Genomic DNA, 13,863 nt, shown 5'->3' with positions numbered 1-13,863 from the left:
GAGGCTCCCATTAAGACCGACCCCTCCTTCTGCCTCTTGCAGCCCCTCTTCCTGTCCTATCTCTTGTGCGCTACTCCCCTACTCCCGCCCCGTGGAGTCTAGGGAACGGTGGGGACAGCTGGTCGCCAGGGCGAGTGAGAGTGAAGGCAGCTGGGCCAGGGAGCCTCCCACCCCGACCCGGGCAGTGCCCCGGACCGGGCGGCGGGGCGGAATTGGAAACTAATCAGCCAGACGGTGCACGAGATAATCCGGCTGAACATTCACGCCCCAACCAGGTTAGGAGGCACCTCCCCCGGGTGGAGGAGAGCAGGCGGCCGTCTGCCCCGCGCGCCCCTCCGCTTCACGAACCCCAGCGCGGCCTGGGTTCGCCCCTACCTCGGGCGCGCTTCTTCCCCACGTGGCGCTCGCAGCGCTGGGGCGCCCGGGGCGCAGCCAGGAGCGCCCGCTCGAACCCGGGCGGCGCGGCTGGCGGCGCGGGGTGGGGGGGAGGGCAGGGGGAGGAGCGGGCGGGGGGCGGGCACGTCCGGGCGCTGCTGAGCTCGATGGAATTAGCCCCGCGGCGGAATAAACCGGTGCAGACGCCGGCGCCGCCGCGGGCCAGTCCGGGTTTCGCGTCCGGTGTGTCCGCACCATGGCCGCCCCCGGGCTGCGCGGTGAGTCTCCCCTGCCCGGGACCCTGGTCCCCGGCGTCCCGGCGAATGGTAGGAGGGAGAGGGGCTGGGAGTGACGGAGCCGGCATCCTAGCTCCTTGCCTTTGGGACTGGTGACCCCACGTGAACCTGGAGAGGGAGGTGCTGGAGACTGGTCCCCTTTCCGCCGGGGTAGGGGAGGCGAGGGACGCCTGAGCAATTTCCCACACTTATTATTACTATAATAATACTGGTGCAGCGGCTTTTTGGTGGTTGATTACCAATTCCTACCGGTGCGTTTTTGCCTCAACTCATGCGAGTCCTTGGATGTTTAGTTCAGGTCATGTGGGGCAAGCAGACAGCTGGGGTTTAATTCACCAGCAGACTGCTGAGGACAGAGGTTCGAATTCATCCCCAGCGACTTTGACTTTGGCCTCCCTGGAGTGTTCTCACGGTTTCAGGACGACTCCTCCAACACTAACCCAGACCTGAGCTCAGAAAGGGCATTTGCACCTCAGGGTGAAGGCAACCACAGGCACGCCTTTCCCGGGGACTTTTCTTAGAGGAAAAGCAAGTGGAGGTGGACTTTGTGGGAGGAGGACGTTATTCTGCCGCATCTCCCAAGTTATACTGAGCAGACACATGGTCAGGGTCCACCTTGCCTGGAAAGGGATTATGTTCTCGTGGTTGTTGAGAGAGGTGTGAAGTGGGGAGGTGCCCCCTCCATTGGCATGAATAGTGAACCAGATCTAGGCGTCGGTCCTAGTCCTGAGACCTCGGGAGCCGGTGTGGAGAGATATCTCGGGAACCACGTGGACCCTGGCCCAGGACCGAAGGCCCCATTGAGCAAGGTTAGATCTAAGCCCGAAGGCAAGTGGAAGGCGGAGGGAGGATCTTAGACAATGTAGGGGCTTTCCTAGAGGACTGTGGTACTCAGGGTCCCTCTGCTTGCCTGGACTTTGTTTTGTGATCCGACCTCAGAGCCCTGGCCCACCTAGCTGTCTGTCACCCTGTAGTGGCTGCTGGGCAAGACTCGCTGTGTCTTGCCATGCACCTGTCATTTTGGGAGGCAAAGTCCTAATATTGTCCTTTCCAGCAATCTCTAATGCCCTCTGAGTTGCCTGTATGTGGGGACCTGGGCCACTTTGCTGGCTGATTGAAGTGGTTGTGTGAGGGGTAGGGGTGGGTTCCAAACACCAGCCTCAGGTTCTGATCTGGTTTCCATGTGTACCTTCATCCATTGTGGGCCAGGGCTCCTGGACCAGAGTCATAGAGCCTATAGTGAAGCTTGTCTTTGATTTAATGAAATGAGGACCCCATTTTCTGGAAATCCACCCTTCTGTGGACTCTTTGTGCTGGCTGAGAGAAACTTGTCCCACCCCATTTGTGGCGTTCCTAGAGCCCACGGAGAACAGAAATTTGACTGCTAGACATGGATCCTGCCTCTGGTTACAAAGTGGAATCAGTCTCTATTTGTGATCAGGTGGTTTAGGAAAGGCCTCTCTACGGAGATGAGTTTGAACAGAGATCGCATTCAATGAAGGAGCAAGACTTGCAAGATATCTGGAGAATGATCTTGCAAAGGCAAATATAGGCGGAAGACCCTGTGGCAGGAGTGTGCTCGAGCTGTCCAAAAAATAGCGGGGAAGCCGAGTACCTGGAGCAGAGAGGTGAAGTGGGAGGGTGGCAAGAGTGAGCCAGACCAAGCAGAGGCTTGTAGCTCAGGCCATATGTTCTTGGCTTTCGGAGAAAAGGAAGACTAACATTCAAGTATCCAGTATATCCAGACACTGTGCTCGCTAGGTGCTTCGCCTCACAACTTTGTTGTCAATGTTAAGTCCATTTCATTGAAGAGGAACCTGACTCTCAGAGACGTTAAGAAACATGCCTATTATATTGTGTCAACCACTGAATAATCACAGAAGGATAAAATTGGAATTCAAACTTGTTTTCCCAGCACCTCACCTTGTTGCTTTTGTTCTGTTCATGAGAATTCATTAGAAGGAAGTATGGATATGTGCAAATAGGGATGGGGAATGTGGGTGGAACTGGGCTTTGAGGGAGATGCTAATTTTTCAAGGCTCTTAGGTAAATGCAGTACTCATAGTCCAGGCAGGGCTGTGCCTATACACCGCCCTTGACCCTTGAACAACACAGCTTTGAGCTGCGTGTGTTCACTTATACGCAAATTTCTTACAGTATAGTACTGTAAATGTATATGTTCTTATGATTCTCTTAGTAACATTTTCTTTTGTCTAGTTTGCTTTGTTGTAAGAATACGTTATATAATACATATACAAAATGTGTTAATTGACTGTTTATGTTATTGGTAAGGCATGCAGTGAACCATAGGCAATTAGTAGTTAAGTTTGGGGGGAGTCAAAAGTCACAGTTGGATTTTTAATCGTCCAAGGGCATTGGCACCCCTAACCCTGCGTTGTTCGAGTCAGCTGTATTTCCAATCTGGAGTCATCATGGTTAGTTTATTTTGTGGGGCCAAGCCCAAGAAGCCTGGTTGTCATCACCAAACTTGTAAGGACATGTGCCACTATGACCTACACTGGGGACGTGTCTTTACCAGCACGGATGACCTGAGTTCCACATTTAGGGTTTACAGGGACATGGGAAACTGAGCTAGTGACCACTGGGGGAAGAAGGTGTGCTTAGGGTCCTGATGGGCTCTAGCAAACCTGGCTCACTATATTATGCCCCCGTAAGTGTGACTCATGTCAGTTCGGAGGCCAACTATCAACTGGACTGTATGCCAGATGCTATGGTCAGTGTTGGAGTTACAAAGATCAGTAAACCACAACACCTGCCTGTCAAGACCTTAACCTTCACCCTAAGATGATCTTAATACTTTCACAGCCTTATCCACTGTTGTTGGTCGCGGGAAGGAGGAAGTGGGGGTCAGACATTGACTTGCTCTGACTGCACCAATGAAATTAACCCGACTGTACAGTAATTATTTCAAGATGTACTTTAGGTCTTTTTTGGACTCCTCTCATCAACCCTGCTTTTCCTCCAGAAACTTTAGGGAAATAACTTTTAAGTCTGTCTGGCTGACAACTCTCCATTGATGTTAACTTTCACTGATACTGCTAAAGGATTACAGTTCTCACCGTTAGCTGGTGTCATTTCCTCCCTGTTTGGCAAACACAAGTACACTACCCTTTGTCAAGAAAGTATAGGAAGTATAGATACCAATTAGCCCAAGTAAAAATTCAATGGAATAAAATCAAAGATCTAATTTTATTTTAATTAAGTTGTTAATTATAGTTTTATTAAATGATACATGAATCCAGCAACATCCCATCCAGCAAGTTGAAGGGAGCTTGGAGGAGTTATACAAAATGGAAGTTTTTTATAGGAAGGAGGGTGGGACAAGAAGTTATTAGCAAATGCAGACAGATTGTTTCAGGCCAGGAAACCATCTTTTTGCAGGGGAGAGAGTGGCAGTGTTTTATTATACAGATTACTACCTCACTAGTGCTGATCAGGAAGTTTCAGACTGACTTTTCAGGGATAGGTTGAAACTGTTAAGTCTTGGTTTGCTGGGGTGTGCTTGTGTGTGTGTGTGTGTGTGTGTGTGTGTGTGTGTGTGTGTGTGTCTGCACCTGTGCAAATGATTCCATTTTGGGCTTCTTTTTTAATACTTTGTATCTTCTGACTTATTCACTGACATAGGGATAATTCCCATTTTCTAACAGTCCTTGATGCCTGATATTCATCATAAGCTAATTAAACATAGCTTTAAAAAAGCAATAATATACTTCCATTGTGAAAAATGTTTAAATACAAATAAATAAGAATAAAATTTCCCTTATTTTAAATAGTATGGTAATTGTTGTTCACTCAATTCCTTTTTAATCTTTTTATTTGTACCTGTATCAAATAACTATTTCTATGTATTACTTATCTTCAAATAGTTTACAAAAGAAGAAAATCCAGATAACAATAAAACTTAAAACAAGGGTAAATGAACAAGTGTGAAATCATGAAGGATTGGGAGCACAGTATTATATCATAAAACCTAGACTAAGCATAGGTACTATCGTTGAACAAAAACTTATCTGCAAGCTTCCTGACAGGCAGGTCAGAAAACAGACAGTAAGTTATAAGTTACACAGGTTTCATAGTCCAACAGCAGGAGGCCAGTTCTAGTTCATCAACATTAAACGTTAGGAAGAATGTCACAGTGATATTTGTGCTATTTATATAAGACATTGCCCAACATAATGAGCTGTAGTTTCATTAATAGATTTTTGGAAAGCGTATTATTATCACGTGAGCATTTATTGTTTCTGGCTTTTTTAAAGGGGTGTTTGTGTTTTATTCTTTTCTGGTCCACTCCACGGTGTTAATATTTTTTAAAATGCTGTCGGCAGACCTTTAGATCACCAGCCATTGGGTTAAACCTCTCATTTGAAAAGTAGTAGCTTATAGCATATAAAAAGCTCCATGGTTCATCGTCCATTGAGACCAGGGGCTGCCAGTCTCTTTCTCCTCTCCTCGAGGGGGAGGGAGACAAGACTTCCCAGACACAACTTTCTAGGCTTCCATCTGTTGTCATTTCCCTGGAGCCTGAAGGACCTCCATTAGTGTGGCTTGAAGTGTGGTTCTGCTGGTGACAAATTCTCTCAGCTTGTGTGTGTTTTTTAAAAATATTTTAATGTTTATTTATTTTTGAGAGAGAGAGAGAGAGAGAGAGAGAGAGAGAGGAGGGGAGGGGCAGAGAGAGAGGGAGACAGGGAATCTGAAGCAGGCTCCAGGCTCCGAACTGTCAGCACAGAGCCTGATGTGGGGCTCAAACTCAGGAACCACGAGATCATGACCTGAGCCACTCAGGTGCCCCCGCTCAGCTTGTGTTTTTATGGAAAGCTGTCTATTTCACTCTCCTTTTGGAAGAATACTTGCATTGGATATAGAATAATGGGTTGACGGTTTATTCCGTTGAGCACTCCAGGTGTTCTCTGTGGGTCTCCATGGGTCTGCTGAGAAGTCAGCCTTAATCCAGATTTTTATTTTATTCATGTAGAATACCTTTATAATCTGGTAGCTTTTGATATTTTATTTTTATTTTTGGTGTTCAGTGGTTTGACCATGATGTGTGCAGGTGTAATTTTCTTTGTATTTTTCTTTTTTTTTTTAAATTTTTTTTTTCAATGTTTATTTATTTTTGGGACAGAGAGAGACAGAGCATGAACGGGGGAGGGGCAGAGAGAGAGGGAGACACAGAATCGGAAACAGGCTCCAGGCTCTGAGCCATCAGCCCAGAGCCCGACGCGGGGCTCGAACTCACGGACCGCGAGATCGTGACCTGGCTGAAGTCAGACGCTTAACCGACTGCGCCACCCAGGCGCCCCTTCTTTGTATTTTTCTTAACTTTGAGTTTGTTGACCTTCTTGAATGTGGACATTACTGTATTTTATCAACTTGTGGGGATGATTTCAATCACTATTTCTTCAATTATTTTTCTGCCCTATTTTCATCCTCTTCTTTTACTGGAGCTCCCATCACATGTATGTTAGACTCTGTGGTCCCACCAGTTCCTGAAACTCTGTTAAATTTTATTCCAGTCTCTAGTCCTCTGTTTTCTAGATCAGATCATTTCTATTGATCCAGCCTTAGCTTCACTGATCTTTGCTCTGCCTTCTCCAGTTTGCTGTTAAGCTCATCTGATGATGTTTTTCTTTTTATTTATTGTAATTTTTAGTTCTAGGAATTCCATTTTTTGAAAATAATTCCAGATCAGCTTTGTTGAGATATAATAATAAAATCCACCCCTTAAAAATATAAGTCAGTAGTTTTCATTATATTCACAGAGTTGTGCATCCATCACTGCTGTCTGTTAGAACATTTTCATCATCCTAAAAAGAAACCTCATACTCACTGACAGCCATTCACCTTTCCTCCCTCCCTCTAACTCCAGGAAACCACTAATCTAATCTCTGTCTCTGTGGATTTCCCTATTCTAGACATTTTATATAAGTGGAATCCTATCATGTATAGTGCTTTATGTCTGGGCCCTTTAACTGAGCCTGTTTTTAGTGTTAAGCCATATTGTAACATGTATTAGTATTAGAATTAACATGTATTAGTTCTTTTTATAGCTAAATAATATTCCCTTCTGCGGATATACCACATTTGTTTATCTGTTGATGGACATTTGGATTTCCACTTTCTGGTTACTATGAATAATGCTGCAATGAATGTTCAAGTTCAGGTGTGTGTGTGTGTGTGTGTGTGTGTGTGTGTGTTTCATTTGTTTATTTTTGGTGATCAAGTCCTGTTTATTTTAAAAGCATAAACAGTGGAACTAGGAAGGAGTAAGGAGAACAAAACACCAGTCCCCTTGACAGGGCCAGATCCAGCACAGGCCCTGTCTGTTGTGTGACCTGGAAGCCTTGACCAGCCTTTTCCCGTGAGGACAACGCAGGTGCCATCTTCCATGAAGTTGGGGATAGAGTAAAAGTGAAAAAGGCCAGAGGGCTGAGATCAGTTTTTATTGCTGGCTTTGTGTCTTTCACGGGTCACTTACTCCTGTTTCTTTGCATGTCTAGTAAGTTTTGATGGTAAAATTGACATTGTGCGTGATACAACATTACCTTTCTCTCAGGAAGGTTAAACAAATTAAAAAAGTTCTGTAGCAGGCGGTTTAATTACTGGCTGATTCCTATGAGCCTATTTAGGTTTGGTTTTCTGCTTTGTTAGGGTATATTTGTAGAAAATGCCAGGTATTTCCCGAGATTCTCTAGCTCACTAAGACTCAACCTCTCAAGTCTGTCTCCCCTGTTGATTTACTCAGGGCGTGGCCTTAGAAGTTTTTAGGGATAGTCTACTGTAAACATTTTTCTAGTGCCCATAAAATAACTGGTACTGGGGTGGACACTCTTCTGTAAACAGCCGAACAACAGGATAAAATACATAAGCCAACCATTTTCAGGCACTGAAAAACCATCAACACGGAAGTGGAATCCCTGAGAACAGAAAGTCACAAATGTAGCCCCATAAAGACATGTTATTGACTGGGGTGCAGGGAGCAGGAATCCAAGAGAAGCAAAATCCCACTGAACTGAGGAGGCAGAGGCCAAGGCTTGGAGCAGCTAAAATGGCTGGAATAATGGGGCAGAGCACAGGAGAGAAGGAATCTGTGCAAAGGAAATAAGTTTTTGTCAGCAGCTTTTTAATCAGAAAGTATTTTGTTCCCCTCCCCCGTTCATGCTCTGTCTCTCTCTGTCCCAAAAATAAATAAACGATGAAAAAAAAAAATAAAAAAAAAAAAAAAGGGCGCCTGGGTGGCGCAGTCGGTTAAGCGTCCGACTTCAGCCAGGTCACGATCTCGCGGTCCGTGAGTTCGAGCCCCGCGTCGGGCTCTGGGCTGATGGCTCAGAGCCTGGAGCCTGTTTCCGATTCTGTGTCTCCCTCTCTCTCTGCCCCTCCCCCGTTCATTCTCTGTCTCTCTCTGTCCCAAAAATAAATAAACGATGAAAAAAAAAATTAAAAAAAAAAGAAAGTATTTTGTTAACAAATGGTTTCAGATGTAGGTCATGGGCAAGGGCCAGAAATGACAGGGGTCTCTAATGTTAATTCAAAAGTGAGCCTCATGATTTAGAAAAGAGTGAAATTGTTGTGTTTATTTAATTTTAATGAGAAGCTGAGATCCCAGCCTTCATTTTTGTCTTAAGGGAGAGTTGGACTATGGGGGCACCCTGTGGGCAAGGCCACAACTTTTCTTTAAAATCACCTTTGTTACTGCTCAACAGTGCTTGAACTCAACATTACCAAAGCTCCAGAATTCTTTAGCACAAAGGATAGGGGAGATTATTTTGCCCAGAACTCTTTCTGCTCATGTTTTCAGCATTTCAGTTTTTATTTTTTTTTTTAATTTCTTTTTTCAACGTTTATTTATTTTTTTTGGGACAGAGAGAGACAGAGCATGAACGGGGGAGGGGCAGAGAGGGAGACACAGAATCGGAAACAGGCTCCAGGCTCTGGGCCATCAGCCCAGAGCCTGACACGGGGCTCGAACTCACAGACCGCAAGATCGTGACCTGGCTGAAGTCGGACGCTTTACCGACTGCGCCACCCAGGCGCCCCAGCATTTCAGTTTTTAAATATACTCTTTCATTGAGCACCTACTATGTGGCCGGCTGCAGTGAGGGTCAAATATGATACCCAGTCCCTATCTTTGAGTATCTTCTGCACCGCACCCCCCCCCCCCCCCCCCCCCCCCCCCCGCCGCCATGATTTGTAGAAATTGTGAGGGGGCTGTTAAATCTGTCAGGTTGGGAGAAATTTGGGAAAAGGTCTGTTGAGCAGGGCTCTGGTGTGTGGGTATATGATTCAAATGGTATCTCAGTGGGCTAACTGCTGCACTTGTAAGTGGAGTTCTTTATTATTATCTGCATTCTTAGTGAAGGGTGCTATGCTAGCTAGGGTCATGCTCAGCTAGCCGCTCTAACAAACCAAAAAATAAATGAGTAAAACACAATAGTTCACTTCGTGCTGAAGTAATAGTTCAGGTGGGTAAACAAGTTACTGGGGTGGCTCTTCTCCATATAACTTTGCAGGAGCCCCGCATGATGGAGGCTTAGCCAGTTTCAACTATGACTCCTAGGGTGACCCTGAGGGTTATTCTCCAGTTATCTGAAGGGGGAGAAGAGCCCAGAGGGGTGTGCAGGAGCATGCGCAGAATGTTTCTATGGGCTAGGTCTGGGAGTAGTACATGTTGCTCTGTTTACTTCCTCTGGCTGGAATTCAGTCTCACAGGTTCATCTCATAGCCTGCCATAGCAAGGGAGGCTAGAAAATACAGTCTAGCTGTAGGTCCAGAAAGAAGAGGAGAGCAACCAGTGGTCTCTGTGTTAGGGGCTTATCAAAAGTGATAATTTTGGTGTGGCATGGTCACACTTATTTTCCTGTATTAAATATATAGATTTACACACTTGCATCTCCAGTGTGTAAGGCTCTGAGGTCTTCCAAGTTTCAGCATCTAGGGAAGGACGGGGGTGGTAAATGCTTATTAAATGGTTTTTGAATGAAGGAATGAATTTTTAAATTTATTTTTATCTGTCTGATGCCAGAGTCCCCAGATAATGATGATGATGTTGATAATTACAGAGATAAGAACTACTGTTTACTGAACATCCGCCCTGTGCTAAGGTTTGCAAGTGTGATCTCATTACTTTGCTAAAACATTTATTATGTTTCTTTTAATTTAATCATCATAAGTGTACTCTTTAATCCCCATCCCCTATCTCCCCCGCCATCCTACCCACCTCCCATCTGGTAGCCATCAGTTTGTTCCCTATAGTTAAGAGTCTGTTTCTTGGTTTCTCTCTCTCTCTCTCTCTCTCTCTCTCTGCTTTTCCTTTGCTCATTTGTTTTGTTTCTTAAATTCCACATATGGGTGAGATCATATGGTATTTGTCTTTTCCTGATTGACTTATTTTGCTTAGTGTTATACCCTCTAGCTACATCCATGTCATTGCAAATGGCAAGACTTCATTTTTTTAGTGGGTGAATAATATTCCGTTATATATATACATACACACACGACCACACACATGCATACACACACCACATCTTTTTTGTCCATTCGTCTATGATGGACACTTGGGCTGCTTCCATAGTTTGGTAAGTGACTCTGCTATAAACATATGGGTGCATGTATCTCTTTGAATTAGTGTTTTTGTATTTTTTTTTTTTTTTTTTTTTTTTTTTTTTTGGTAAATACCCAGCCGTGTAATTCCTGGATCATACAGTAGTTGTATTTTTAACTTTTTGAGGGACCTCCATACAGTTTTCCACAGTGGCTGCACCAATCTGCATTCCCACGAACAGTGCAAAGGGGTCCTTTTTCTCCACAACCTCACCACCACTTGTTGTTTCTTGTGTTGTTGACGTTAGCTATTCTTACAGGTGTAAAGTGATACTGCATTGTCATTTTGATTTGCTTTTCTCTGATGATGAGTAAGGTTGAGCATCTTTTCATGAGTCTGTTGGCCGTCTGTATGTCCTTTTTGGAGAGATGTCTGCTCATGTGCTCTGCCCATTTTTTAATCGGATTGTTTTTTGGGTATTGAGTTGTATCATTCCCTTATATATTTTGGATACTAACCCTTTATTGGATATGTCATTTGCAAATATCTTCTCCCATTCCATTGGTTGCCTTTTAGTTTTGTTGATTGTTTCCTTCACTGTGCAGAAACTTCTGATTTTGATGTTGTTCCAGTAGTTTATTTTTTGCTTCTTATTTCCTTTGCCTCAGGAGACACATCTAGAAAGATGTGGCTACAGCCAATGTCAAAGAGATTACTGCATGTGCTCTCTTCAAGGATTTTTATGGTTTCAGGTCTCACATTTAGGTCTTTAATCCATTTTGAGTTTATTTTTGTGATAGTGAAAGAAAGTGGTCCAGTTTCATTCTTTTGCACGTGACTGTTCAGTTTCCCCAACACCATTCGTTGAAGAAACTTTTTCCCATCGTATGTTGATTCCTCCTTTGCTGAAGATTGATTGGCCATACAATTGTGGGTTTATTTCTGGGTTTTCTGTTCTATTCCATTGATCTATGTGTCTATTTTTATGCCAGTATCGTAGTGTTTTAATTACTACCACTTTGTAATGTAACTTGGAATCTGGAAACTTCCAGTTTTGTTTTTCTTTTTCAAGATTGCTTTGGCTCTTCAGGGTCTTTTGTGGTTCCATACAAATTTTAGGATTGTTCTAGTGCTGTGAATGAAGGAATGAATCAATGCTGAGTTGGTATGATAACAGTTGGCCAGTGGATTCAATTGCTTCTTTTAAAAATATTAAAAAAAACCTTTTAAGAAATTTATTTATTTAATTAGAGGGAGCATGGGAATGACAGAGAGAGAGGGAGAGAGAGAGAATCCCAAGCAGGCTCCACACTGTCAGCACAGAGCCCGCTCGACGTGGAGCTTGAACTCACAAACCACAATATCACGACCTGAGCCAAAATCAAGAGTTGAAGGCTTAACTGACTGAGCCGCCCAGGTGTCTCTAAGGTGTCAATTTAGAGGAAGTTGCTTGCCTTTCTGTTTGTTATGGCAGATAGACGAACTTCTAGTTCATCCATAAACTGTATCAAATCATTCAGGCACATGTTAACTACATTTAATGACATTTAGCATTTGCATTTACTTGGATTGTGTAGAACCCATTCCTACCCCCTTTGGCTCTCAAGCTGGCATTATGGTCCAGGTTCTACAGTGTGCTTTGGTAGTCGGGGAGCCACACCAAGGCCACATACGTGGAGGGTCTTACTCCTGGTTAAAGCACACACTGCTTCTATAGCCAGTGGGCCAAAGCACGCTCATGGGTTGCCAAGCATGGTAGCTTTCTTTTCCTTCTCCAGTAACAGGCTTCCCTTGCTTCTGGGTTCACGTGGCACCCAATTTTTTTTCAACACCCAGGCCAAGACAGGCTTCTAGCTCTAAATGTTTATCTTGGCCGTGCTAAGTGGTGCTTTGTTTTATTTGACCTAAGCTTGCTTTATTTACGGTCTAGGTAGTGTGCCTTTCTTTGATACGTCAGGACCTTGCGACTAGATCTCTGTTCACAGTTTTGATTCTATAGACCAGCGATCTCAACCCTGGTGGCACAATAGAGCACCTCAGACAAATTAAGTCCAAATCTTGAGGTGGGGCCCAGACATCAATATTTTAACTTTCTTTGGTGATTCTAATATGTACCCAGGGTTGAGAAGGAGTCCCTGTCTCCACTGGTCCTCATCTTTCCCAATTGCTGAATGCTAATATCTAAAAAAAAATTTTTTTAATGTTTATTTTATTTTTGAGAGAGAGAGACAGAGTGCGAGTGGAAGATAGTAGAGAGAGAGAGGGAGACACAGAATCTGAAGCAGGCTCCAGGCTCTGAGCTGTCAGCACATAGCCTGATGCAGGGCTCGAACTCACAAACCGTGAGATCATGACCTGAGCCGAAGTTGGACGCTCAACCGACTGAGCCACCCAGGCGCCCCTGAATGCTAATATTTTTTTTTTTTTTTCAACGTTTATTTATTTTTGGGACAGAGAGAGACAGAGCATGAACGGGGGAGGGGCAGAGAGAGAGGGAGACACAGAATCGGAAGCAGGCTCCAGGCTCTGAGCCATCAGCCCAGAGCCTGACGCGGGGCTCAAACTCACGGACCGCGAGATCGTGACCTGGCTGAAGTCGGACACTTAACCGACTGCGCCACCCAGGCGCCCCTAATATTTTTTTTTTAAGTCTGGCTTCCCACAACCATCTCTGCCTCCCCCACAGAGCAGCTCTTGTATGCTTCTATTTCTCCTTCTCCAGAACCACTCCTCCTGGTTCTGTCCTTTGGAATGTGGTGATCATAACCTCACTGATAGTCAAATGAGGACGCATCTGGTTTTAAGGAAGAGCACTTTGTCTTTGGCATGGTTACCACAGCTGCCTAGTAGAGGTGGAGTCATGAGAAATTACCAAATGGGTCTCTCAAGCTGTTCCCCTACTAATTACTATGGGATCTCCAGTCCTTTTAAAAGTCTGACCTGGCAATTCTGGGAGTCCCTAGGGGTGTCTCAGATGTATTCATGAACAATTCTTTAAGCTTCTACTTCGTGTTAACCATCTTAGCTGACGCTTGATGTTGAGCTCCACCTTCCCAAGCTGTGGGAAGGCACTTGTCCTGCTCCCGAAGCCAATTATGGGCCAGTCCTCATGTTTGGGGCTAAGCATACAGGGGCGAACAAGATGGGCACTGTTCCTGTCCTTAGGAAGAGCACCGCTGAGCACATGAGGCTTGCTGTCTATGTGATATGAATTTACTTATTTCAGTTAACCACACTGTAGCGGAGAGAAAACTTTTGAGCAATTTCCTATCGATTATATGTGTATTTGGGATATCTTATAAAATCCGGAGGCGCACCTATGTTCCTCTTGTCTGCTGAATCTCTCTGTATCCCTCATATCTCATCCAGATCCACAGGCCTCTGCAGTCTGAGCAGGGCATTGTGATTACAGGAGCTGTCTTAGGCTTTAGCCTCAGAGCCAGTCCGTTTTGGGCAGCAGAGATCTGTCCCACCTTCTTTGGAGAGCTCAGAATAAGGCAGAGCTCATCAATCTTGGTTATACCAGGAGGAAGAGATGAGAGGTAGGAGATGTTTGTGGACAGTGGAGGAAGATGGGGGACAAGGTGGGACTCCCCCAGGCATGACCAGGAGAGGAGCCAGTCACCCTCA

General features: G+C 44.8%; 1 protein-coding gene across 4 annotated transcripts in view; it reads left to right on the top strand.

Annotated features, from left to right (window-relative positions):
- Positions 1–522: 522 nt before the first annotated feature.
- The window catches only part of ANO2 (anoctamin 2), a 340,087-nt gene continuing 326,746 nt past the window's right edge, over positions 523–13,863 (top strand). For all 4 annotated transcript variants that reach the window (XM_045467167.1, XM_045467165.1, XM_045467166.1 and 1 more), the window contains exon 1: positions 523–653. In XM_045467167.1, the coding sequence (XP_045323123.1) occupies positions 632–653 (22 nt within the window). In that variant the 5' untranslated portion in view covers positions 523–631. The remainder of the gene's footprint in view (positions 654–13,863) is intronic.

The sequence above is a fragment of the Leopardus geoffroyi genome, chromosome B4 (assembly GCF_018350155.1).
Source record: "Leopardus geoffroyi isolate Oge1 chromosome B4, O.geoffroyi_Oge1_pat1.0, whole genome shotgun sequence".
Lineage (NCBI taxonomy): Eukaryota > Metazoa > Chordata > Mammalia > Carnivora > Felidae > Leopardus > Leopardus geoffroyi.
This window is presented reverse-complemented; position numbering and strand designations above follow the sequence as displayed.